Below are 25,873 nucleotides of genomic sequence, written 5' to 3' on the forward strand. Positions count from 1 at the left end.
CAATTGTCTATATGAAACATATTTCAATTAATCAAGTCTTAACAAGTTTGATTGCTTAACATATTGGAAACATTTAATCATGTAAATATCAATCTCAATTAATATATATAAACATGGAAAAGTTCGGGTCGCTACATTTGCTCCACAACGGCGGCCGCAACTCTAGCGTTAAACTCCTCGTCATTCATCTCGATCTTGTTTCGCGTCGTCATTCTAAAGAATGCAAAACGATTAGTCCACGAACGTATAAATCCAGACGCACAACACCGCCCCATCTTGCTCAACAATCGTCGTACATCACTTGTTAGACACGATTTGCACCCGTAATAAGGTTTGCAAGTCCTTATTAGGCACACACGCCGTACCAACTTGTTAGTACCACGACCGCCTCGCTCGATGATATAACCAGCACAATGAAAAATTCTATGTGATACAAACACACGCAAGAATTACACCACAACACAAGCTAAAATTCTAGTTAGTTCACCTACATGCTACGGCACTAACCAAGTCCCCGTCTGACCCGTTCACCTACAAGTCCCACAACAATTAAGCACACACAGAAGTCTAAGTCTAGGCACCTATCTCAAGTCGTCTAAATCCCTTAGACCATGCTCTGATACCACTTGTAACAACTCAACCCGTATTAAATCGGCCCATAAATTTTTTTCTTTTTAATATACATTAATTAACACTTTAGGTCCCATTACACAATTTCCAAAATGTATTTTTATCAAAGTAAGTTCAAAGAACTTAAAAACGTACAACAATGATTTAAATTTCTTAATACAATAATACGTTAGTTAAATTATAAACCGGTTATAATCATTATGACCCGACTAGTTACATTTACACAAAACCGAGCATAGTGATTTGGGACTATGCTACCCAAATCCTAATCGAGTACAAAAGCAAGATCTTCTAAAGCAACCTAGCCAAGATCTCTAATCCCCATGCTTACCCAAGCCGCCAATGCGCGAACCTATAAAAATATCAACAACGAGAGGGTAAGCTAATGCTTAGTGAATGTAAAGATACTATACACATACATATGCATAAAATGGCAACGCATCACCAAGCATCAAAATAACACATACCATTTTCGCATGGTAAACAAACTACAAAAGAACACAATACACAAAGTAGCTACACGCTACGTAATCGCCAAGCTAACGTCACAAGATTAGCTACAACACAACAATAAGTATATACGCGTATACAATAAATATAATCAACAATATCGATAAGGTTAACCCCTTAACCCAAACCACATGAAGGTTGGCCGAACTACCCGGACCTTAATGAATTCGCACTACCCGAGATTCACTTCCTTCACCACTTCAACAACCGAGGTTGGCCGAACTACCCGACCCTTAGTGAATTCGCACAACCCGAAATTCACCACCTCATCACCAAGATGACCGAACTACCCGAGTCATCATGAATCCGCACTAACCGAGAATCATTTCCTCAACAACAAATGCTAGCAACCCATCGCCAAAAGGATTATCCATAGCACTAGCTGATTCACAACACCAAGGGTAAAAACCTACAACGCATAAGCGTATCACATGGACCCGAAGCACAAGTTCCATTCTCCCATACGAACATAGAGTAAACCCGAACAAGGGTCACCCTACACACACGCACCCATTTTACACATACACATGTGCATAGTAAATTTACACTCACCTTGAAGTCTTGATGGATGCCAAACCAAAATCCGCAATCGCCAATGGAAAGTACCTATTCCATTTATCACATAACAAGTAGCACAATTAGTGTGGATTTACAAATCAACCCAAATTGACAACTAGTGCAAATTCGTCCCAAATGCACTTCCAAACACAAACCGCGCCCAAACTAACCAATAATCACTATCACAAATGAGAATGGTCCTAATGCGCCAATTAAACCCAATCATAAGTATTAAACACTTGCCTTACCCAAATTGACACCAAAACCCTAATTTTGACCCATTTCAAAATTAGTCAACCAAATCACCCAAAAATGGTTCCAATACCTCAATAATCACTAAATACTAGTGATTACACTCACTTGCAAGTCTTACAAGCTTACACTTGCTCACCAAACCCGAAACCCAACAACATCAACAATAACCTGAATCTTGGTGTTAATCTTCAATTAACAACTAATGGGGTTTCATTTATGAACATACAATCAAAAGCCCTAAATTTGAATGATGAACACAAAAACGAATTTCATAGTTAGAGCTTACCACTAGTATCACCTTGTGGCTAAGAACGAGGAGAACAAAGTTTCCTCTTACGCCAAAGATCGAATCACGAATCTTCCTTTCCAAAAATCCCTTTGAATGATTTGGAGTGTTGAAGATTTGAGAGAAAATGGAGAAGAAAAGGGAAAAGAAATAAAGAAAAAGAAATGAATGGATAGGATTTAAGATCCCAATCTGCACAAATGCGAAATGACCAAAATGCCCCTCCTTTATTCCTTTTTAAAATTGCTGTTCAACACTTTTGCCCGTTATAGGGCGCGGCGCGGCTGGGAAGCCCGCGGCGCGGCTCAAAGCTGAAATCCAAGGTCAAGCGTTTTCATATAAATCACCATCAGACCACGTTATAGCCAGCGGCGCGGCTAGAAAGCCCACGGCGCGGCCAGTGCTGAATCTGATTCTGACTCTGTATTTCAGGCACTGAACTTGCCTAACTCTAATTCTGATGTAAATTCTGAAAATGCATAAGTGTTAGGTTCACTTTTATTCGTGCTTTCTGCTGCACACATTTACTGACACTTTCAGGAACCTTTTCTAACGCACAAAATTCGGGATCTTACAATTTTGTTAAACATTTATGAAACTTTAAACTTGCATTCTATTTTTGGATAATTTAAACTTGTGGGTATTGTTGACAATGTATTATGTCAAATTTGGTTTTTAATATGTTGGGTTGTTTAAACTACATATTTTGGTATGTTTCCTTTTTGGGAAACTTTTGAAAATAAAAGAATGCAATGTCGTTTATTAAATTCATTTAAGTTCGATCAAGCTGTGGGACCAAGTGACGGAGCCGTTAAGTGTATTGACGGGGCCATCACATAAAGAATCGTTTCTACAAGGTTTTTTTGAACACAACACAACCAGTTTGTTGAATTGAAAAGTTAGATGATGATGCTTGGTTGTGGCATGCTCGTTTGGGGCACATAAATTTTCGTATCATTGAATCAATGGTACAAAAAGGAGTTAGTTCGAGGTGTGCTGAGGTTAAAACGCCCCACACAAGTGTGTGAGGGTTGTATGGTTGCAAAGCAATCAAGATTGCCATTCTCTATAGAGACACTGTACCGTGCAAAGGTTAGAGTTGGTACACACGGATTTGTGTGGCCCAATTTCGCCATTAACTCCAGCAGGAAATCGTATCTTTTTGTTAGTTGTGGACGATTTCAGCAGGTATATGTGTATCTTTGTGGTTAAATTGAAACACGAAGCATTTCAAGCCTTTCTGAATTTTAAATCAGAGGTTGAAGGGGAGAGTACCCATAAGATCAGAATGTTTTCTACAGATCGAGGTAGAGAATTTACTTCTCATAACTTCAGTGAGTTTTCTACGAAGGAGGGGATTAACCGACAAATAACGGCACCCTAAACCCCTCAACTAACGACGAGGTCACTGTTGAAAATAATGGAAGTACCCAAAACTTTATGGGCAGAAGTAGCTCGTCATGCGGAGTATATTTTAAATCGAGTAGCAACAAAAGGAGTGATTGGTGTGACTCCGTATGAGGCTTTGAAAGGAAGTAAACCAATGATTGATCACATTAAAAAATTTAAATGCATTGCACATGTGAAAAGACCATCAAATTTACTCACTAAGTTGAATGACAAAAGTGTAAAAATGGTCCATTTGGGAATAGAAGCTAGAAGCACGGCGTACAGGTTGTATAATCCAACTGAAAACATGTTGTGTGTGGCTCGTGATGTGGTGTTTAAAGAAAATACTAAGTGGAACTGGGTAGTAGAGAAAGCTGATGAAAATGAGCTTAGTTCGGAATGGATAAGTATGAAAGTTGTTGAACCCATAACAAGAGAAGTTGTGCAAGTTGATGATAACTAAAGTGATCAAGGTAAAGACTTATTGTCACCTTTGGTGGCATCCCCCACAACTGGAACCAACTCAAGTAATACACAAGTCTCAATTCCCATGAGTGTTTCATCTCATAACAGTGTGCCGGGCAGTCCACTGACGCATGATCACACACCGGTTCGTAGGTACCGATCATTAGCTAATATTTATGAGGTAACTCAACCGATAGAGATTGGTCAAGATGAGTTAATGCTAGCTGGAGAGGAACCATCTAATTTTCATGAAGCTGACAGTGATCAAGAGTGGCATAATGTTATGGTGAAAAAGTTAGAGTTCATTAATAAGAATGAAACCTGGAATCTAACTACTTTTCCACAAGGAAAGAAAGTAATCAGCTTAAAGTGTTTATACAAGTTGAAAAAGGATCCTCAAGGAAATATTGTATTGTACAAAGCGAGACTTATAGCAGAAGGAAATTTACAATGAAAAGGGGTCAATTTTGAAGAAGCTTTTGCACATGTAGCTCGAATAGATACGATTGGAATGGTGTTAGAAATGACAGCGATTGAAGAATGGAAAGTCCATCATATGGATGTTAAGTCGGCCTTACTTAATGGAAACATCCAAGAAGAAGTCTACGTCACTCAGCTTGAAGGTTTTGTGATTGCTGGGAAGGAATGAATGGTTTATAGATTGAATAAAGCCTTGTATGTCTTGTGTCAGGCACCTAGAGTCTGGAACTTAAAGATCGATCAGGTGCTGAAAGATATGGGTTTCAAAGGTTGACGTCAAGAACAAGCAGTATACACGCAAGGTATGTCACTAAAGTTGTTAATTGTTGGTGTCTATGTTGATGATCTCATTGTTACATGTAGTAACGAAGACTATATCAACACATTTAAAAGTAAAATGAAAAGTGTGTTTGATATGGGTGACCTTGGGTTACTGTCTTATTATCTTGGGATTGAGGTTCAACAAAACAAAGATGGTATTACAATTTTTCAATGTAGGTACGCGAAGAAGATATTACAAGAAGCCGTAATGGTAGATTGTAACCCATCATAATATCCTATGGAATCAAGAGTGCACGTGACTAAAGAAGAAGGCGGTGTAGCTGTTGATCCTACGAAATATAGAAGTATAATTAGAAGTCTCTATTATCTCATTAATACCAGACCATACCTCGAATATGCAGTAGGAATCATGAGCAGGTTTATGGAATCACCTAAGGAATGTCACTTTAAAGCCATCAAGCTGATATTGAGGTACATTAAAGGAACGGTGAACTTTGGACTGTTTTATCAAAAGGGAGGTGATCGAAAGGTGCTTGGTTACAATGATTCTAGTCATGGTGTGGACCTCGATGATCGAAAAGGTACTACTCGAATAGTTTTTTACTATTCTAGAAATTTAATCATATGGTGTTCGAGCAAGCAACGAACTGTAGCCCTCTTATCATGCGAAGCAGATTTTATGGCAGCAACCGAGGCCTCATGTCAAGCACTACAGTTACGAAATTTATTGGTAGACTTGACTGGATTGAAGGTTGAATGTGTGAAGATAAGAGTAGATAACAGGTAAGCTATTGATTTGATGAAAAATTTTATGTTTCATGGAAGGAGCAAGCACATAGATACCAAGTTTCAGTTCATCCGATAATGTGGTTGAAGGAGGATCGATATGTGTTAAGTATGTAAGTGGCGGGAGCAGAAAGCAGACATACTTATGAAGGCCCTTCCATGAATCAAGTTCAAGGAGATGCATACATTAATGGGTGTTAAAGAACTGGACAACAAAGAACATAATTAAGGGGAGTATGTTGGAGTTTTAATTCTGAACATGCTAATTTGATGGGTGAGTTGGAGCTAAACTAGGTCAACCGAATCAATGGAGAATAAATCATGGGTTATATGAGTCATGTGTCATACGTTTTCTAGTTCAGTTGTTAGCTATTTATTTGGAGTATTTGTTTATTTTTGATTATCATAAAAAAGTTTCCTTTCCATTATTATTGTAATATTTATTCCAGGTAATGATATTCTAGAAAATTACCCCAAATCTCTTTGTTTAATTTCTATGCAATTAGTATATTTTTGTTAACATTCAAGTCTGCTTCCTTCTTCCAAATCAACTTTAATCCTCTTAACATTTGACTCGTCTATGCATTCCTCAAAAATGTTAGTATTTAGTCCATTTAGTTTTATCTCAACATGCAACTTAATTTCAGGAGTCATACAAGACTCTAATTCTGGACCTTCAATTGATTGTCAAACACTGGCATAGTATCCACATGCTTCCCATTATTTGAATCTCGTTTCTCCTTATTACTAACACCACTAGTACTAGCATGATGTGGTTTTAGCCAATACACCCATGTAGATTTCTGTTTCCCCACAATAATACCCTTTTTCATGGTATTCACATCATCCTTCCCTTTCCCAGCTTTTACTTTCACCTGTTGAAAGCCATTATTATCAATAATGATTACATCCTCATTCACAAGTATATTCTTTGAGCATTGAGAGTCATTATGCCCAAAAACCATGCAGCACGAGCATCGCGAGGGTTTCCATTCATATTCAATACTTACAACATCCCTAGAATACCCTTCATCATTAAGATTAGGAGTTGACACAGTCAAACACTTCTTTAAGTCCATATATGCTGCCACTTCAATCATCGCTCTAGCAAAACTGGGATGGCCCCAAGCTTCGAGACACATGGTACTCGTAAATGAGTCCAACATCATAGGCCTCCCAACATTAGAAGCTATCACACTAAGACCATCCGCAGAAAATACTGCAAGAGGAACATCACGTGATTTAACCCACACTGACAACTTCATCAGATCCTTCTTGGTAAGAGACACATTAGGCAACATTTTATTAAGAATAATCAAAAAATAATCATCCAGGGGCCATTTTCTAACACATCGGTCACTCCGATAGTCGTAGATAATATAAAAAAAAAATAGAACCCTTTAGAGTTCATCATGCCTTTCTCAATACCATATTTCTTCTAAGTATTTAAAAAAAAATTTGTATAATCGAAAAAACAATCCGTTAACCAATAAAATACCAATACGGAGTATTAGGCTGCTAGTATTGATGGCGCCACCGTTGGATCCCACTGATACTAGTGAATGTTGTTGGTCACGCTGTTGATCAGCACCGAAGTAGATTGTTATGTTTAGCATATCCAACGACGGATACTGGCATTAAAAAAAAATTAAAAATAAAAACTAGCCGTTGCAAAACTAACGGATACAAATTTAATTTTTATTACTAATATTTTTAAAATACAATATTTTTCCTATATATACTACCTTTTTCAAACATTTTAAAACACACATTAAACAATCACTCAGATTCTCTCTAAAAAAATTCGAAGTATAAATTCGAGAATGAATGTCAACGATATAACTATGAAGAAATTGCAGCACTTGCAAATGCTTATGATCCATCACACGCACTCGATTTTATTGATTTTTTAGAAGAAGAAGAGGATGATGTTGTATCTATACCTAGAGCTCCAAGAAGATATTTTTCGAGAGATAATCAAGGAACGGCTAAACGATTGTTCGGTGATTATTTTTCCAACACACCCACTTTCCCGCATGCTCATTTTCGGATTAAAACTAAGCAAGTATGTGTTTATCCGTATATGCTGAGGTATAATTAATTATAATCAATAAAATTTAGCCCTTGTGATATTTTAGCCCTTGTTTATCCACAAGATTTAACATGAGTACGGAGCAAGATATTTTCTAAAGATTTCATCGGATACAGAATCATCTGGATTCTTTATGCATAAGTTTAGCCCTTGTGATTTATCCACGGCCTCCTTCATGGTTTGCTCAATCTGTTTTCCAGTTCCAACTTTTCTGAGCTTTGCCAATATACTAATCTTTATCATCAAACTTTCGACTGTTAAAGTTGTGTACAGTTTTTGCTGCTGTATTCAGCTTTTTCAGAATTCAGAGTATTGATTCATAGACTTGGTGTTTTTCAGAATTCCAGAATGGAAGATCATAATTCTAAGAGATAAATGTTATATATATATATATATATATATATATATATATATATATATATATATATATATATATATATATATATATATATATATATATACATACATACATATACATACAACTGTTGATGTAGAAACGCTGCAAGATTCGAAATACTGATTGCTAATTCTCGGTAATTAGTATGGCAATTCTCGTTATAAGATGTGGATGAGTATGTGATAGGGTTTTGATGAACAATATAATGGTTTCTCGAAGAGACTTAAGCCATTGAGTAATGAAGTTGCTGGTAAGTTTACTGCTAAGGTGGTGGAATATAAACTATCTCCAGTAACGATGATGAATGGGTAATTGTTATAATAAGGCTTATTCGAATGAAAAATTGAAGTTGATTTGTTGAAGCTGTGACAAAATTGACTAATTTGAAAATGAATTTTCAAAGTTATTTTCGGTAATAACAACGCCAAAGGAGTTAGCACAGACATGTTTTAAACGTTGACTCAGGTTCCGAGTGTTTTCAGGTACATAACTATATGCATAAATCTTTCCTTCTGTAGATGAGGTGCGGTTGGTTCATCCTCTCGATTGAGGTGTTTTCAAGAATCATGAAAGGTTTGAACACAGATTGTAATCGTCAGGATACAATGAGGTTTAAGATGAAATCAAGTGGCAAACTTGAAGAATTGTTTAGTTTCATATGTTATAATCAATATTTTAATTCATTTTTAATTGTCTAATCTTGATAGTCCACAGTCGATAGTCCACAGTTAACAGTCCAATAATTCATATATAGTTTAATTTATAATATTCGAATTAATTAATACGTATCGTGACCCGTGTACATGTCTCAGACTCGATCACAACTCAAAGTATATATATTATTATAGAATCAACCTCAACCCTGTATAGCGAACTCAATCATTACAGCATATAGAGTGTTTATGGTTATTCCAAATAATATATATATATGCGTAGATATGATATGTCAAAACCTTGTATACGTGTCCCGATATTTAAAGTGCGTAAAAATAAATAACAGAAATTAAATGACGATAAATAAAGTGCGTAAAGTAAATAACAGAAATTAAATGACGATAAATAAAATTGCGAGAATGTAAATTGCGATAATTAAATTGCGATAAATAAAATGTAATCAGTTAGCTAGGAACAATTAGCTAGGAACATTTAGCGTGGATTCTTAACAAAATTTCTCATAGTTAATTTGTTTGTTTCTAACAAATTTTATTTTGTCAAATGTTTTCTTCATCATGCCACTTGTTGGATTCTGATAAATCAAAATCCAAATATGAAATTGAATGAAAATGGTTATTCTGTGGTGAACGGATTCGTATATCAGTAGATGTAAGTAGGATAGTAAATGACTGTTGAATCAGATTCGAAGAATGTACAGTGTAACTTATTAATGTGAGATCTAAATATTCCTCGGGTATTACCTACCCGTTAAAATATTTTCACCATTAACAGTTTGTACAAAAGAATTTTTAATTACAATCCTTATGAAAACATATATACATATATATTTTCTTCAGATGTAGTCAAGGATTTTAATGAGTCAATATGATATTAGACTCATTTGATTTACCATTAAAATAATAATATATAATCTCTAAAACATTAGAGATTACATAATCTCCATGTCGAACGAAGATAAATGATGTAGAACGATTCGTAGAACGATAATTATACTCGAGGTACAGAATGAGATGTTGAGGCACGGATTGTTGATGGTACTGGTGCTGTTTATTGATGGTACTGTTGGTACTGGTGATGTTGTTGAAGTTGGTAGGTTTTGCACCACATTCTCCAAAAATCATTACTCAAACCCGAAGCTCGTTGACTTCTTCGATTACTCCGGGATGATTGTCGGTAAAAACGAGCGATTGAATAAGGTTTAGAATCTGAGATAGTATGTAATCATGACGAGGTATTAGGGAAATGAGGGTGAAAATGGTATTTCAGATTGGTTCACCGGTAAGTGCTTCAGGTTCATCGCCAAGAGGTAAATTCGGTTGGTGAAAAGGATCGCCTTCTTCGCGTCTCCATTGATTAAGTCAACTACGAACCCATCAGATGAATTGGGGATGGCTGATTGATTGATTCATTCTGGTGACACCGCTTTCGGAGCTTAGGTGAATATCCATGTTGGAATAGCTGTCGGAATAATTATCGAAATAGCTATCGAAATCTGAGAGACTCGAACTATTTGAGGGATTCATCTCGTACGAACAGATGAAGGATTTTCAATAAGAAATAGTTTATAGAATGTAGATTAGTACCCTGCAATACATAATTTACATATGCATATATACTACTAAAATTCCATAAGTTACGAAGGAATCTACGGAAGCTGTCAGGCAAAGGTAACAATAACAGATACGCTAAGATATGAATTTTGTCTATACACTGTTCATGCAATCAATGCAGTAAGATGTGTCTAGACTAAGAATAATAAGCAAATGATTCCCTAAGAATGATAAGCAGGTAATTTTCGACACGAAATGATAAGCAAAACTTTTGACATGCAGACACGGTCGAAGTCCAAACTCACTAATGCATCTAAACAACTATCAGTTAGACACACTAATGCAATACCTTGTTGGCTAAGACCACCGCCCTGATACCAACTGTAGATACCCATCCTAATCCATCTGGACGAAGTCCATATCGATTACAAATGATTCACAATAGTTGATTACATCGCGAGGTATTTGACCTCTATATGATACATTTTACAAACATTGCATTCGTTTTTAAAAGACAAACTTTCTTTACATCGAAAGTTAACGGCAAGCATACTATTTCATAATACCTCCAACTATAATTGACTTAATAATAATCTTGATGAACTCAACGACTCGAATGCAACATCTTTTGAAATATGTCATAAATGATTCCAAGTAATATCTCTAAATTGAGCAAATGCACAGCCGAAGATTTCTTTCATACCTGAGAATAAACATGCTTTAAAGTGTCAACCAAAAGGTTGGTGAGTTCATTAGTTTAACATAAATAATCATTTCCATCATTTTAATAGACCACAAGAATTTCATTTCCAGTTCTCATAAATATACGTCCCATGCATAGAGACAAAAATCATTCATATAGATTGATCACCTGGTAACCGACATTAACAAGATGCATATAAGAATATCCCCTATCATTCCGGGAAATCCTTCGGACATGATAAAACAACATCGAAGTTCTAAAGCATCCGGTACTTTGAATGGGGTTCGTTAGGCCCAATAGATCTATCTTTAGGATTCGCGTCAATTAGGCGTGCACTAATTCTCAAAATTAGTGATGTTCCCTAATTCTTAGGCTACCAAGCAAAAAGGGGCATATTCGGCTTCGATCATTCAACCATATATTGTAGTTTCGATTACTTGTGTCTATTTCGTAAAACATTTATAAAAGCGCATGTATTCTCAGTCCCAAAAATATATATATTGCAAAAGCATTTAAAAAGGGAGCAAATGAAACTCACAATACTGTATTTTGTAGTAAAAATACATATGACGACATTGAATAACTGAACAATGCAGGGTTGGCCTTGGATTCACGAACCTATATCATTTGTATATTCATTAATACATATAATTGTAATCGAGCTAATATTTATATTATTATTAGTGATATTTTCTATATTACTAACTTATATATTTTATTATATATTCATTTTGTATATTTTAAGTAAAGTATTTATATATTTAGGTTATGGTTATTATATTTATTTTTATATACATAATCTTTTGTTTACAAAATAATTGTTATAGTAATACTAGAGTAATAGTAATAATAAAAATGATAATAATTATAATACTTAATACTATTAATTAAGATAATAATGGTTTTGATTTCATTAGTAATAAAAATAATGATATTAATAAAAATAATGTACTTATATTAATAGTAATGGTTCTAATATTTATAAAGTGATAATAATACTAATATTTATGAAGATAATAATAATTTGTATTATTTTTACAATATTAATAATAATAATAATAATAATAATCATAATCATAATCATAATAATAATAATAATATTAGAATGCTAAAAATTAATAATAATAGTAATGATATTAATAATACATATAAAAATTTCTAATATTACTAACAAAGATAATAATCAAAATAATAATAATAATACCACTTAGAATGATAAATTAATCATAAAGATAACACTTGTCATATTTATATTAATAACGATAATAATAGTTATAATACTTATAACTATGATAATAATAATAATAATAATAATAATAATAATAATAATAATAATAATAATAATAATAATAATAATAATAATAATAATAATAATAATAATATGTATTATAATACTAATAATAATAATGATAATAATAATCATAACAGTAATAATCACAACCATGATAATAACATTAATAATTAATAATAATAATTATAACAACAATAATAATAATTATAATTATAATGATAATAGATATAAAAAAAATATAATGGTTATACCCTTTATTAAGCTTCCTAAAAAGATTTCCCACGACGGGGCTCGAACCCGCAACCTCCCGCTCACCCGCAACACCCCTTAACCAATGATCTGATACAGCTTTTCTGATTTAATACCCATATTACTTTTATTTATTACGTTTTCTGTTTCCTTCATCTTCTTCCTTCTTAACCCATTCGACTAACACCCATATAATCTTAACAGATAAATAAACAAAGTACGTTTTTAGATTTAACAGCAACAGAAAGATTTAGTTTGAGTATCTATCTTAATTAAAACAGAAAGAAAAAAAAAAGTATATAAATATGCTGCTGCAGTCGCGGTTCCAATAACAAAAAAAAAAAATTTGATTTCAAAATTGAAAACGTTTTAGATCAAACTTATAACATAAAATAATTTGTAATCCACTCCTTGAATCTATTGGTATCGTTAATTACAGTTGATTCGCAACAACAAACCCGAATTTCCTCGAGAACGAATTTGTTGACCTTTTGAAACATAAGTTTGACTCAACAATTGGAATTCGTTTGGATGATTTGGAATCTGAAACTTTACAGATAGTATAAATGTATAATTTCTAATCTATCTGCATTTATACATTTTGAAAAATGATTCGATTTTGAGCCTTTTAAATTTTGAAGTAAGAACAGGGGTCTCGATATATATAAAAAATATTTTGATTAATTTACAAATTGGATTCTGTTTAAAAGTATTTGTAATTGATACGGAGAGTGTAGTGATCGAATGAGTTGATCATTTGTAAATGAAAATCAAATGATATAAATAATCAGGTTGTCGACTTCTAACAGAGAAAAAAAATATAAACAAATAAAGAAGAGAAAAGAAGAGAAACTGATTTTGATGTTAAACAGATTTTGTTTGTATTTGTTTGGATTGGATGCTGGGTACGATTCTTGGAGACCAAAATCAAGATCAAAAATAGTTTGACAAGTACAGGTAACTACTTCTTACAGATTATACATATTTATGTAATTCATATAATTGTATTTATATTTATATATATATTTATATATATATATAACTATGTTTATATCTGTTTATGATTCTAAATTTTTGAAATCAACAAGTAAAAATATATTAATACTATTATTAATACAAATAATAATATTACTAGTAATACTAATATTATTGATAAATAAATTAGTAATGATAAATGATAAATAATATTATGATAATATTAATACTAATAAAATGATAATTTTTATAAATAAACATAACAATAATTAAAATTGTATCTTTAATCATCCTTATAATAATTTTCTATTTATCATCCTAAATTTAGTAATCATAACTTTTTAATTAGAATCATAACAATAATAATAAAATTTAATTTTAATAATACTGATATTGATATTTATTTTAATAGTAATAATGAAAGTAATAATAATATTACTGAAATGATTTTAATTTTAATTATGTTTTAGTTATTAAGTTTACGTATTCTTTCATAATATCCAATCACCTAATAGTTTATTAATCTATTTAATTTACAATATAATTATTTACATGTATAGTTATTTACATGTACATTTCTATTTATATTTATAGGTTCGTGAATCATCGGAAATAGTTAAAGGTCAAATGAATATATGAACATTGTTTCAGAATTTTTGAGACTCAATATTACAGACTTTGCTTATCGTATCGAAATCATATAAAGATTAAGTTTAAATTTTGGTCGCAAATTCCCGAGTCGTCACACGTGGTACCAACAGGTGGTATACTATGTGTAACTTCTGCGGATGAAGGTATATCTAGCCAACTCACAGTGTCACTAGCTATAGTCTCCCCCTGACTTGTGTGTTGGTTATAGAAATATTTGGTTTCCAAAAAATCATAGATCATTGTGGTGAACATGTGTTTTCTTTTAGGGCTATAGCATCTATAACCCTTTTTATTTATGCCAAAACCGACAAATACAAATTTCTAGGCACGAGCATCCAATTTTGTTCGTTCGGTTTTTGGGATGTGAACAAAGACTGAACACCCAAATATCCGAGGTTGGAGAGTAAGGTTTGAGGGAGGTTTGAAAAAGTTTGCTAGGACTTTGAAAGGGTTTTTTGTGACATCCCAGGTAACACGTTCCCCGTAGCATGATTTTGTCCGCTTTGCCCGTAGGCGCACAGATTTTTCTTGGCAACCACACACGACGAGCACTTTCCTAGGAGGTCACCCATCCTGGTAGTGCTCTCTCCTGAGCACGCTTAACTGCACAGTTCTCATGGGATCTGCTGCGCTTGTGGTCCCAAAACGCGTCATGCTAGGAAAGGTCTCCACACCCTTATAAGGCACGCTTCGTTCCCCTCTCCAACCGATGTGGGACGGATGTAACACGGATATTACAATCCTCCCCCTAATGGGACACAGCGTTCTCGCTATGCACGTGTGGTCCGGGACCTGACTCTGATATCATCTGTGACATCCCAGGTAGCACGTTCCCCGAAGCATGATTTTGTCCGCTTTGCCCGTAGGCGCACGGATTTTTCTTGGCAACCACACACGACGAGCACTTTCCTAGGAGGTCACCCATCCTGGTAGTGCTCTCGCATGAGCACGCTTAACTGTAGAGTTCTCATGAGATCTTCTGCGCTTGTGGTCCCAAAATGCGTCATGCTAGGAAAGGTCTCCACACCCTTATAAGGCATGCTTCGTTCCCCTCTTCAACCGATGTGGGACGGATGTAACACGAATATTACATTTTTAAAGTCAAGAGCCCTAGTCGGAAGGTTAACAAGATAAGTGGCTGTAGCAAGGGCTTCTGGCCAAAACGATTTAGGGACGTTAGACTCAATTATTAAAGCCAACAATATCCGATTTTTTTTCGGCAACCCCATTTTGTTAGGGGTGTGAGGGCATGAAGTCTGATGAATAATCCCTTTTTCTTGACAAAAAAGTTTCATTTGAGAGTTCGCAAACTCACCCGCATTATCGGATCGTAAGATTTGAATGTTACTTTTGAATTGAGTATAGACCTTTGAGTAAAAGAAAGTGAATTTTTCAAAAACTTCTGATTTTTTTTAAAAAAAAGGTCGATGTCATACGTGTGCAATCATCATTGAATAACAGAAAGTATCGAAAATTATGTCCACTATTAACTTTTGCTGGACCACATACATCATAATGGACTAACGAAAAAGGACGCTCAGTTTTTGTATTGCTATTATTAAAGGAATTTTGATGGCTTTTGGCCAAAATACAAGTCTCACATTGAAGCGTTTTATTTGAAGAAAATTAACTAGGAAATAAAATAATTAAATAATTTGCAGAAGGGTGACCAAGTCGTCTACGCCACAGCCAGGCTTGTCTATCAGGGGTACCGTGGGCTAGTAAGACACTACCGTCTTTTGTAACCTCATTAACATAGTATAAACCATCCCTCTCAGTACCACGACCAATTATCTTCCCTATTCTGACATCCTGTAAGATACAGAATGTTGGGTATAATAAAACAATACATCTGAGTTGTTTAGTGACATGACTAATCGACAAAAGTTTGTGTGAGAGATTAGCAATTTTAAAGTTGGCGATATTTCAATTGTTCCTCCCCCTTTAACTTGTATTTCCCCACCACTAGCAGTTTTAATCTTGTTTTTACTTGGTTTTGTGTTTACACAAATGTCGGTTTCATTGAAAGTCATGGTGTCCGTTGCACCGCGGTCAATTATCCAGTCATCGTTCTTAAAAGTGTTGGAAACACAATTAGAATGAGAAAAATTGTTGTTATTTAAAATGGGTTTAGTTTTAAATTTTTTAAACTTTTTGGACTTATTTTTTAAAAACACTGACTTTGGGTTTAAGGTGTAAACTCTGGAATCTAGAGGGATTAGTCTTGACATTTTCTTTTAATTTAGGACTAATTTATAATTGTTTTTTTATTTTAGTGGACTGTTACATATTAAAACACCTTAGCCCATTGAAGTCATTTATGGTATCTGGCTCAATTGATTTACCCAACCCATTTGGCCCAAGTGTCGGGTTTATAGCAGCCGTTCCCAATTTTGGTTCAAACAAACCGAGTTTGGGTGTAAAAAACCCTAACCCTAATTTACGTTCGCCTTTTATGAAAGTGAAGATGAATCTGCTACAAGGAGGTCGGAGGCTCCTTTAACGGTGGTGCTGGAGTTGTTGGCCTCATGGTTACCTCCGGTTGCCGCCGTTATTGTTGCTACAACGGCTTTTCCTTTTTTGTGACCGTCGTTCCACCACTCTGGGTATCCTACGATCTGGAAGCATTGTTCTCGTGTGTACCATTTCATCCCACATTTGGTACACCTGAGATCATCCTTATTACGGAATGATAACTGTGATTGGTCTGACCTTCGTTGATTTCTAGAAATAAGTCCTGTTCCATCATGGTTTTTGGATGCAACAAGACCGGTGGCGATGCCGGAGTGGTTTTGGAGCTCAGGTTTGGTACTAATTATGGTCTGGTGAGCGTTTTCTTTTCGAATAGCGGCATATGCTGCTTCAACAGAAGGTAAGGGATCCAATCTAAGAATTTCTCGTTTGATATTGTCATGTTTTTGATCCTAAGGCATTTAAAAATTGAAAAAGTTTTTGCTCAGGTCGAATGTTATTATATTTTAAAATATCAGACGTGCATTCCATGGGGTTTGGATCCCTAATTTCAATTTCACCCCAAATTCCCTGCATAATTAACCAGAGTTCTTCAACAGGTTTACTTTCTTGTTTGATGCTATTGGCTTTGACAGGTAGATCAAAAGTCTGAAGTTTGTACCTTCCAGATCTGTATGTTGTAACCAATGCATCCCAAAGTAATTTTGCAGTTGGGAACTGGGTCACGTCAGAAGCAATTTCTGGTTCTATATTTTGTATAATCCATGAGAAGACAACCAAGTCTTCTTGCACCCATTTTTGATTTTGAGTTGCAGGAGAATCCTTTGTCAAATGATCAAGGAGGGCATTGGATTTACCTCCAATTGCAACCTTGATCAATTTTGACCACAAGGCAAAGTTGGAGTTGTTAATGCTTAGGCTGATCTTTAATGCATGCAGCCTTTGTGTTTGTGATTCAAGATTGTTTTGGAGCAGTTTAGCCAATTGGTTTGTTAATTGGTTTATTTGGCTTGAACTGATGTCTTCATCAGACATTGTGGCTTATTTGAAAAACAAAAAAGACTGGCAAATAATTTGAGCTTTCTAGAGTGTATGCTTATGATCTAGGATCAGCAGCACCGCTCTGATGCCATGTTGAGCATTAAAAACAGACAATTGAACAAGATGTTTGATCGTATTTGATAAAAGAATGCTTGAATTGGTGATTTTGTTCAATTACAATGTGTCCTATTTATACGGACTATACAAACGGCTAGTTCTTCTAATTACAGTAAGAAGATCTCTATTTTTGGAAACTGTTTAATTCTTGATCTGCAATAGTTGGATGTTGCTGTAGTTGCTGTACTTGGGATGTCATCTTTGAGGAAATGATGACATAATATTATGTCTGATCCTAAATGAAATTATTTATTTTCTAACAAAACCTCCCTATATGATCAATATATACCACCATTATTGGTGTTCAATTGGTTTAAAGAAAATCATGACACCCTTAAAAATCGAACCCATGATCTCTCCATATCTCACGACACAAAGTGCATGGGAGAATCGTTGGAGTATGCTCGCAATTTCCATGATATGTAATTATGTATCATGTCTTACAAGTTAAATGATGATTCACTATAAAAAGGTTATTTTGTCACCTTAAATTTATTAGAGAATTATATACATTAATTTTCTACGTTAATCATAACTATCTCTTGTACAGCCTATCAAAAGCACCATCCTCAACCACCTCCACTCTCCAACAAACCAATGTAGCTAAGTTCTTTGCTTTTTGAGGTTTACCCCCTCTTCAATACTAAAAGTTAGATGAACATTATTCCTTATAACATGTAAAGTACCTAGGAGCTAATTAGAGTTCATCCTTACAAAGAATAATTATAACATTAAAATGGGTAATTTGATTTTTTTATCAAGACTATCTAAGGAGATGGAGTATTCTTACTCTGATTTACACGGTATAATCGAGTTATCCCTGATTTACACGGTATAATCGAGTTATCCCGTGATGATTTTCAACCGTCATATTTACACGGTATAATCAAGTTATCCCGTGCTGATTTCCAACTGTTATGGCTATCCTATGGTATACTCTTATTTCGATTTAAACATGAGACATATTCTGAAGACACTAAGATCACAACCATTAGGAATAGTCGAGAATTAAAATTTTAAAACGTGAACAATTTGTGTGGTTAGCAAAGAACTTATGATATTGATCCAAAACTAAAAGATGTCTACAATAGAAGTATTTCAAATACACCTGAATAAGTATTATCACAATATATTCGTAATAAAGTAGCTTTGCTAAATGCCCAATTAATTGACATGAAGAACCAAAAGTTAGGGAACACATTGAATCTTTATAAATGACTTTGAGCAAGGAATAGCTAAATTTAGTACCCTACAAATCTTTTGTAACAAGTGAGTGACCAGATTTTGACAAGAACCCATTAACATATTTGCTTTTGTTTAATCAAATCATTCTTAATCCAATATACTTTGTTCCATTCTCACTAACTATTTATGTTGTTATGTTCTTTCACCTTTTTCTCAATTCCCAAGTTCTGTTTTAATTCAAAGACATTAAAAAAGTAGATGTGACATTTGGTAGCTAGAGGTAGAAAATTAGACCGCTCCAGGCCAATTTATGTGATAGTCCAATCATATAAACAAGGGGAAATTTATCTAATTATGGTTCTCTTTGTCATTTGTCATCCAAGTCAAAGTATAAAAGGTATTTTTGATAATAATTCAATACAATTTAGTATTTTTGGGACATTAATTCAAACTGGTTGTCTTCTAGTGTTAAAAAGTTTGGAGCATAAAGTAATATCATTAACAAGTATGAAGTATCAATCATTCAACAAGTCTTGTTGATCAATAAATATGTCATTAGATTGTGGAGCTTGTTCTACCTGAATCCTAAACAACTGTATCATATATCCTGGTGATTAGTTGTTTGGTAGAGCTAGTATGTTAATGATGGATAACTTTAATCTTTTGAGCAAGTCTACGTGAGATAATGTGACTCTCAACCGGATAATATTATTCAATTTTCACGTATTTTCAAATTGTAATCCTCTAGGTACAAAAATTTAAAAACATGTTACCTTTTTAGAGATCCGAAAGTCATATTATTTTATTGGTAGTTCATATAACTTATACTATCCTTCTAACCATCTAGCATAAAAGATATAGTTTAAATCATCACAAAATCACCATTTCATCGCCATATCAAATAAATTAACCATAATGAACAACTTAATCATTTTAAAAGCATATGCTTTAATTGCAATATAACCACCTAATTTGACACAATTGTCTTTTCAAACCAAGGTTGTTTGACTAGCAAACCTGAAAAAGTTCACTTATTAGCTTTGAATAGACATCCACATTAATCTGCTTAACCTAGATACCCTACATCTGTGTTCAAAGCGATTCATTATCGCACTCTAATGTTGTAAACAAAAGGATTGTTTTATTCTAGTGTATGGCTCTTATCAATGCTACACGTATTATATTATTACATGTGTGTTTGATAAAACTAATTCGTAGCCGGAATTGAAAGCTTATAACTATGACTGGAGATGGTTGTTGAAGTTTATATCTGAAGTTTAAAGTTTAAGCTTATGTTTTACAAGCATTTGATAAAGTATGCGGAATTTAAAGACGTAAAGTTACATATAAGAATTAAAAATAAAATATATAAAGAAACAAGGGTAATTATGTAATCCAACATTTAATAAGTTCCTAACAGATTTTTCAAAAAACAAAGGTTACCTTTTCAATAAACTTTTAAAATTTTATCTATCAAACAATGCTATAAGTAAGAATTAATGAAAAATATTAACGTAAACTCTTTGAAGCTAGTCATCCAAACACAACTAACACGTACATATATCAACTAATGTGCATTCTTATGAGGTATGTATGTTGTCACGGGTACGTTCATATATGGACAAGGTTGCAAAACTTGCTATCCGAAGAGCACCTGGTTGGAACTTTGAAGAAAGTAATCGACAATTCAGAGATTAATCATATTGCTTTTTTATACATTCAAATAATATATTTCAAAATTATTTATATGTAAATATAAAAGAAAACCATAAACTTAAACTTTAACATGTAATTGTTTAAAAGCATAAACATAATCGTTCATTTGTTCACAAAGCACTTAAATTCTACTTTAAAAACATGTTAACATGTTAGACCAACTTTGACTTTGACCGAATTTAACCTACGAATCTGATTTTGACCCATTAATCAATGTTGATTGATTTAATTAAATGCATTTTGAAAAAATCGAATCAGTATGTTCATAATCAAGGATTAATCAGATGTAATTGAGGTTTTTTACAACGGAGAAGAAGAAACTTCAAGGCCTGACCTAACTTGATAACAACATCCACACATAATTAATTATCAAATTCCCCCTAGCTCAAACGCAAAATACATGACAAAAAATTTGCAAGATTAGTGATGACTATGTTTTTTCTTTTATAAAAAAATGCAAGACAAACAATTTGCAAGCTGAGTGATGAATAAGGATCCTATTAAACATATTGAGGGATAGCTGGAAAGATTGATAACTCATACTCCATGGTAATTAACTTTGTCTGGAAAACAGAATTATAGGTAAAATCCTTGTATAGCATTCAAGTTTAACCAAATCTTTAGGAGATGCAAATCAAGCATATTGCACATTTGCATTTTCACGACGCTTTTGCGTAATTTCAACCTGCTTCTCGAAAAGCTCCACCCTCACATCCATAATACTACCAGTGCATTTCTCCACATCAACCATATCAACCTTCGTGGTTACACTAAAACGCTTCTTAAACATATTTTTAACCATTTCTAGGTCCATCCTTTTGCAAAATGTTGGTGATGCATCTTTATCACTTTATTGCATGTTCTCGACATGTTGATTGCAAATATCATAAAATTGTTGTGATACGGATTTTTGTGACCTTCTGTTGGACTTTTAACTCTGCACATGTTAATTTGATGGGTCAGTTGGAGCTAAACTAGGTCAACCGAATTAATATGTTAATGGAGAATAAATCGTGGGTTATGGGAGTCATGTGCCATACGTTTTCTACTTCAGTTGTTAACTAATTTAGTTGGAGTATTATGTTTATTTTTAATTATCATAAAAAATTTCCTTTCCATTATTATTGTAATCTCTATTCCAGGTAATGATATTCTAGAAAATTGCCCCAATCTCTTTGTTTAATTTCTCTTCAATTCGTATATTTTGATTTACATTCAAGACTGATTCTCAATATTAAGTATCAGAGCATACTAGGTTTTATGCCCAAATACATCAAATACGAAACAATAATGATTTCAACACATTTAGCAGCAAAAGATAATCGCGGTGTGTCATTACGATGCCCCATGTTAACGTCCAACAATTACACAACATGGGCCATTCAAATGGAGGCTATAATGGAAGTTAAAGGTGTATGGGAATCCATTGAATATGAAGAAGGTGCAAAGGTGGATGAGAAGAAGAATAAGTCAGCTAAGATTTTTATCTTCCGAGCTATTCCAGAAGATATTCTCCTTCAAGTGGCAAATAAAAAGACAGCAAAAGAGATTTGGAAAGATTTAAAGCTTCAATATTTAGGGGTTGATTGTGTTCAAAAGGCTAGATTTCATACTCTCAAAAGTGAATTCGAAGAGATGTATGAAAGAAAGTGAAACAATTAAAAAGTTTGCGGGAAAACTCAGTGGGATGGTTTCGACATATAATAGTCTCGGACCAACAGTCGAAGACTCGAAAATTGTTTGATTCTGTACCTGACAAGTCTTACAATTAATAGCATAGATCGAGCGATATTTGGACGTGGATAAGATGTCATTTGAAGAGGCTATTGGAAGGTTGAAGGCATATGAAGATAGGCTGAAATTACGTAGTACGAATTCGAGTAATGATGGCAGCCTACTACTCTCAAAAGTCTCGGGTGAATCAAGACAAAAATAATTGTTGGATGAGAGTAACTCAACGAGTAGACGAGGACGGGGTCGATCAAGTAGTGAGAGAGGTGGTCGTGGTGGTAATCAAGGCAGGTGGTAGCCGTAGTAGAGGTGGACATGGACGTGGACCATCTCGGGAAAATGGTTATAATCGGAACAAAGATAAGAAGCATATCAAATGTTCAATTGTCACTCTTATGATCACTATGCTTCAGAGAGTCAATCACCTAAGGAAAGGAGTGATGAGTCAATTTTAATTCATGTTCAAGAAAAACGAACCAGCCCTCCTGCTTACAGTACATGGCGACCAAGAAACGTTAGTTTTGTTAAATGAAGAAAAAGTGATTCCAACAAAGAATTGTGTGAGTAAAGCATACATGTGGTATCTCGATAATGGAGCAAGTAACCATATGACTGGATCGAAAGAGTATTTTGTTAAGATTAATGAAAACATGAAGGTTCAGATACGTTTTGAGGATGACTCCAAGGTCCGTATTGAAGGAAAAAGGTATGTGTTGGTGGAGTATAGAACTGGTGAGCGAATAGTCATCCCTAAGGTATATTACATTCCCGCATTAAATAGTAATATAATTAGTCTCGAGTAACTGACAAAATCGGGTTATCGAACTGAAATGTTTAAAGACGTTTTAAACGGTCATGATGAAAGTGACAGGTTAATCATCAAAGTACAAAGAGTAAAGTGTAAGGACCCTACTTTTTCCGTTATCTTTTACCGTTTATTATTTAACGCCCGTTAATTGTTACTCGTGCCACGTCATTTCTATGACCTATATTATTATTTTAGTAATAATGTATTAATTATTTTGTGATATGTGAATATTTGTATTCATATTTTAAATCGTACGTTTATACGAATCGTGAATTTCTATCCGGCGAACCTTTTCGGTTTTCAAACCAACGGTCAAGCTTTCGGGATTTTTAAGTCCTAATTATTTTAAATATGATATTTTAATGTCATATGTTTATATATAGTGTTTCTTCGCGTATTTGTTATCTCTCCGAATTTTCAATCGCGTAGTCGTGTTTTCGCGTTTCGGGTTTTGATCGGGCAATCGGGCCACAAGGAAATGATCATTAAATAAAATTGGGCTAATTGGGGCCCACCCCACTCACCCATTCGGCCGAACATAAGTGGGTATATCCTTGTGATTTTTCCACAACTTCATTTCATAATTTCATTTTACCAAAACACTTAACCTAAATCTTTTTCTCTCAAACATTTCTCCCTCTCCCTCTCTTGTTGAGCCGTTGCCACCAACCATCACTATCATCATCATCCTTCATCAATTTCAAGCTTGGATCATCTAATCGTTTGCATAATCGGATTCTACACATTCTCCTCTACGCGTCTACATTAATCTTTTCTCGAGTAGGGTATAAACCCTAACCCTAGATTTTTAATTTTTCTTATATTTTATTGATTTTGTATGTTATATTGATTGTATGATGATTATATATTATTTTATTGTTGAAAGTATGCGTAGAAATGCTCGTTAATTCATGTTTTCGGTTTGATTGTTTTGGGACAGCAGCTTGTTTGATAATTTCTGAAAACATAACTGTTATAAAATTGAAATTAAAGTGTCTAGATGTGTTCCTATCATCAAGACATTGAATTTAGACTCCGAATTCATGCTATTTCGATTCCCGGAGTTCTAGTTATGATTAAAATAGTGTTTTATTGAAATTAAAATGTGAAAACGAATTGATTCAGGTATGGTCCAACTTTGTGACCACTTTTGGAGTCTTTAGGGTGTACTAGCATGTTAGGATTGATGATGGGATGAACTTTCATGTTTAGGTCATCAAAATCCGAGCCACGGATCACCCATTATGACTAAAACATGTTTTTGAACGGATTAAAGCTCCAAGTTGAATAATGGTTGTAGGTCATGACTTGGTGGCTGTTCTTGGGGTGTTCTTGAGCACACTAATGTGTCGGTTGGGTTGGTTAGGCGAAGATATATATAAGACTCGCCAAAAACTGATTCTCGGGGCTCAAGTTATGACCCGATGAACTTTTAATTAAAACTTATGGTTATTAAATAAGACTTATGACATAAATAATGACTTTCATTATTAATAAATTACTTATGATATAAAAATTAATTATATTAATTTAAGACTTATGATATACATATTTATTATATCATTTATTAATTACATTATGATTAATTAAACATTTAATTAAACTTATGATTAATAATACTTTTTTTTATTAATGAAAAATACTTATGATAAGTATTAAAATTATATTATGAGATCATTATAAAGATTAATTAATTATTTAATTATTATAAGGCTTAGTTATTATTTAATTATAATTTAATTATTAAATACTTATGATTTAATAATTATAATTAGAAACTTATGATATGATTAATAATTCATTATTAATTAATAATACTTATGATATGATTTAAAATATATTATTAATTAATAATACTTATATTATAATTAATATTTAATTAATTAATTAAATACTTATGTTATATTAATTATATCATTTAAACTTATGTTAACTTTATTAATTAAATTTAATTTAATTAAACTTATGTTATGACATAATTATACATATATGACTTTAAATAACATTATAACTTATATTATTAATATAACTTATACTTTTAAAATTAATGTTGACTATGGCTGACCAAGGTTGACTTTTGAGTTGAGTTCCGTTTGACTTTGACTTTCAGTTGACTGTTGTTGACTTTCTAATTAAGGAAACTTTCCTAGCTTAAAATCTTTCTAAAAATAGAAACTTTCTAAATATGAAAACTTTCTAAATTTGGAAACTTTTCAAAAATAGAAACTTTTCTAAAATAGAAACTTTCCAAAAATAGAAACTATCCTAAAATAGAAACTTTCCTAAAATAAAAACTTTCCAAAAAATGGAAACCTGCTAATAATAGAAACTTTCTAAAAATAGAAAGTACGTGTCCTTACGCTGTTCTGATCAAACCGAAGCATGTTGAGTGTTGTTCTATGTCTACTTGCAACAAGCACTATAGCTATCATACTAAGACTTGACCTAAGTTAGTTATTTATATCGGCCTGCTTTGTTTATAGGTCGGTGTTGTGATCAATCTTGATCACTTACTTTGTTCGCTGTTTACAGTTTTGTGTGGTTACTTCGTTTGCTTTAAGGCGAGTTATAGTCCCATT

General features: G+C 33.4%; 1 protein-coding gene across 1 annotated transcript; it reads left to right on the forward strand.

Moving 5' to 3' along the window:
* Positions 1–5,132: 5,132 nt before the first annotated feature.
* LOC139860385 (secreted RxLR effector protein 161-like) lies at positions 5,133–5,642 on the forward strand. The gene has a single exon (XM_071849148.1). The coding sequence runs from the start codon at positions 5,133–5,135 to the stop codon at positions 5,640–5,642; it is 510 nt and encodes a 169-aa protein (XP_071705249.1).
* The last annotated feature ends 20,231 nt before the right edge of the window (positions 5,643–25,873 follow it).

Source organism: Rutidosis leptorrhynchoides, chromosome 7 (assembly GCF_046630445.1).
Source record: "Rutidosis leptorrhynchoides isolate AG116_Rl617_1_P2 chromosome 7, CSIRO_AGI_Rlap_v1, whole genome shotgun sequence".
NCBI classification, from domain to species: Eukaryota; Viridiplantae; Streptophyta; class Magnoliopsida; order Asterales; family Asteraceae; genus Rutidosis; species Rutidosis leptorrhynchoides.

Coding starts and splice junctions, on each gene's coding strand:
- LOC139860385 (XM_071849148.1), top strand. CDS start 5,133: ATGGAATCAAGAGTGCACGTGACTAAAGAAGAAGGCGGTGTAGCTGTT.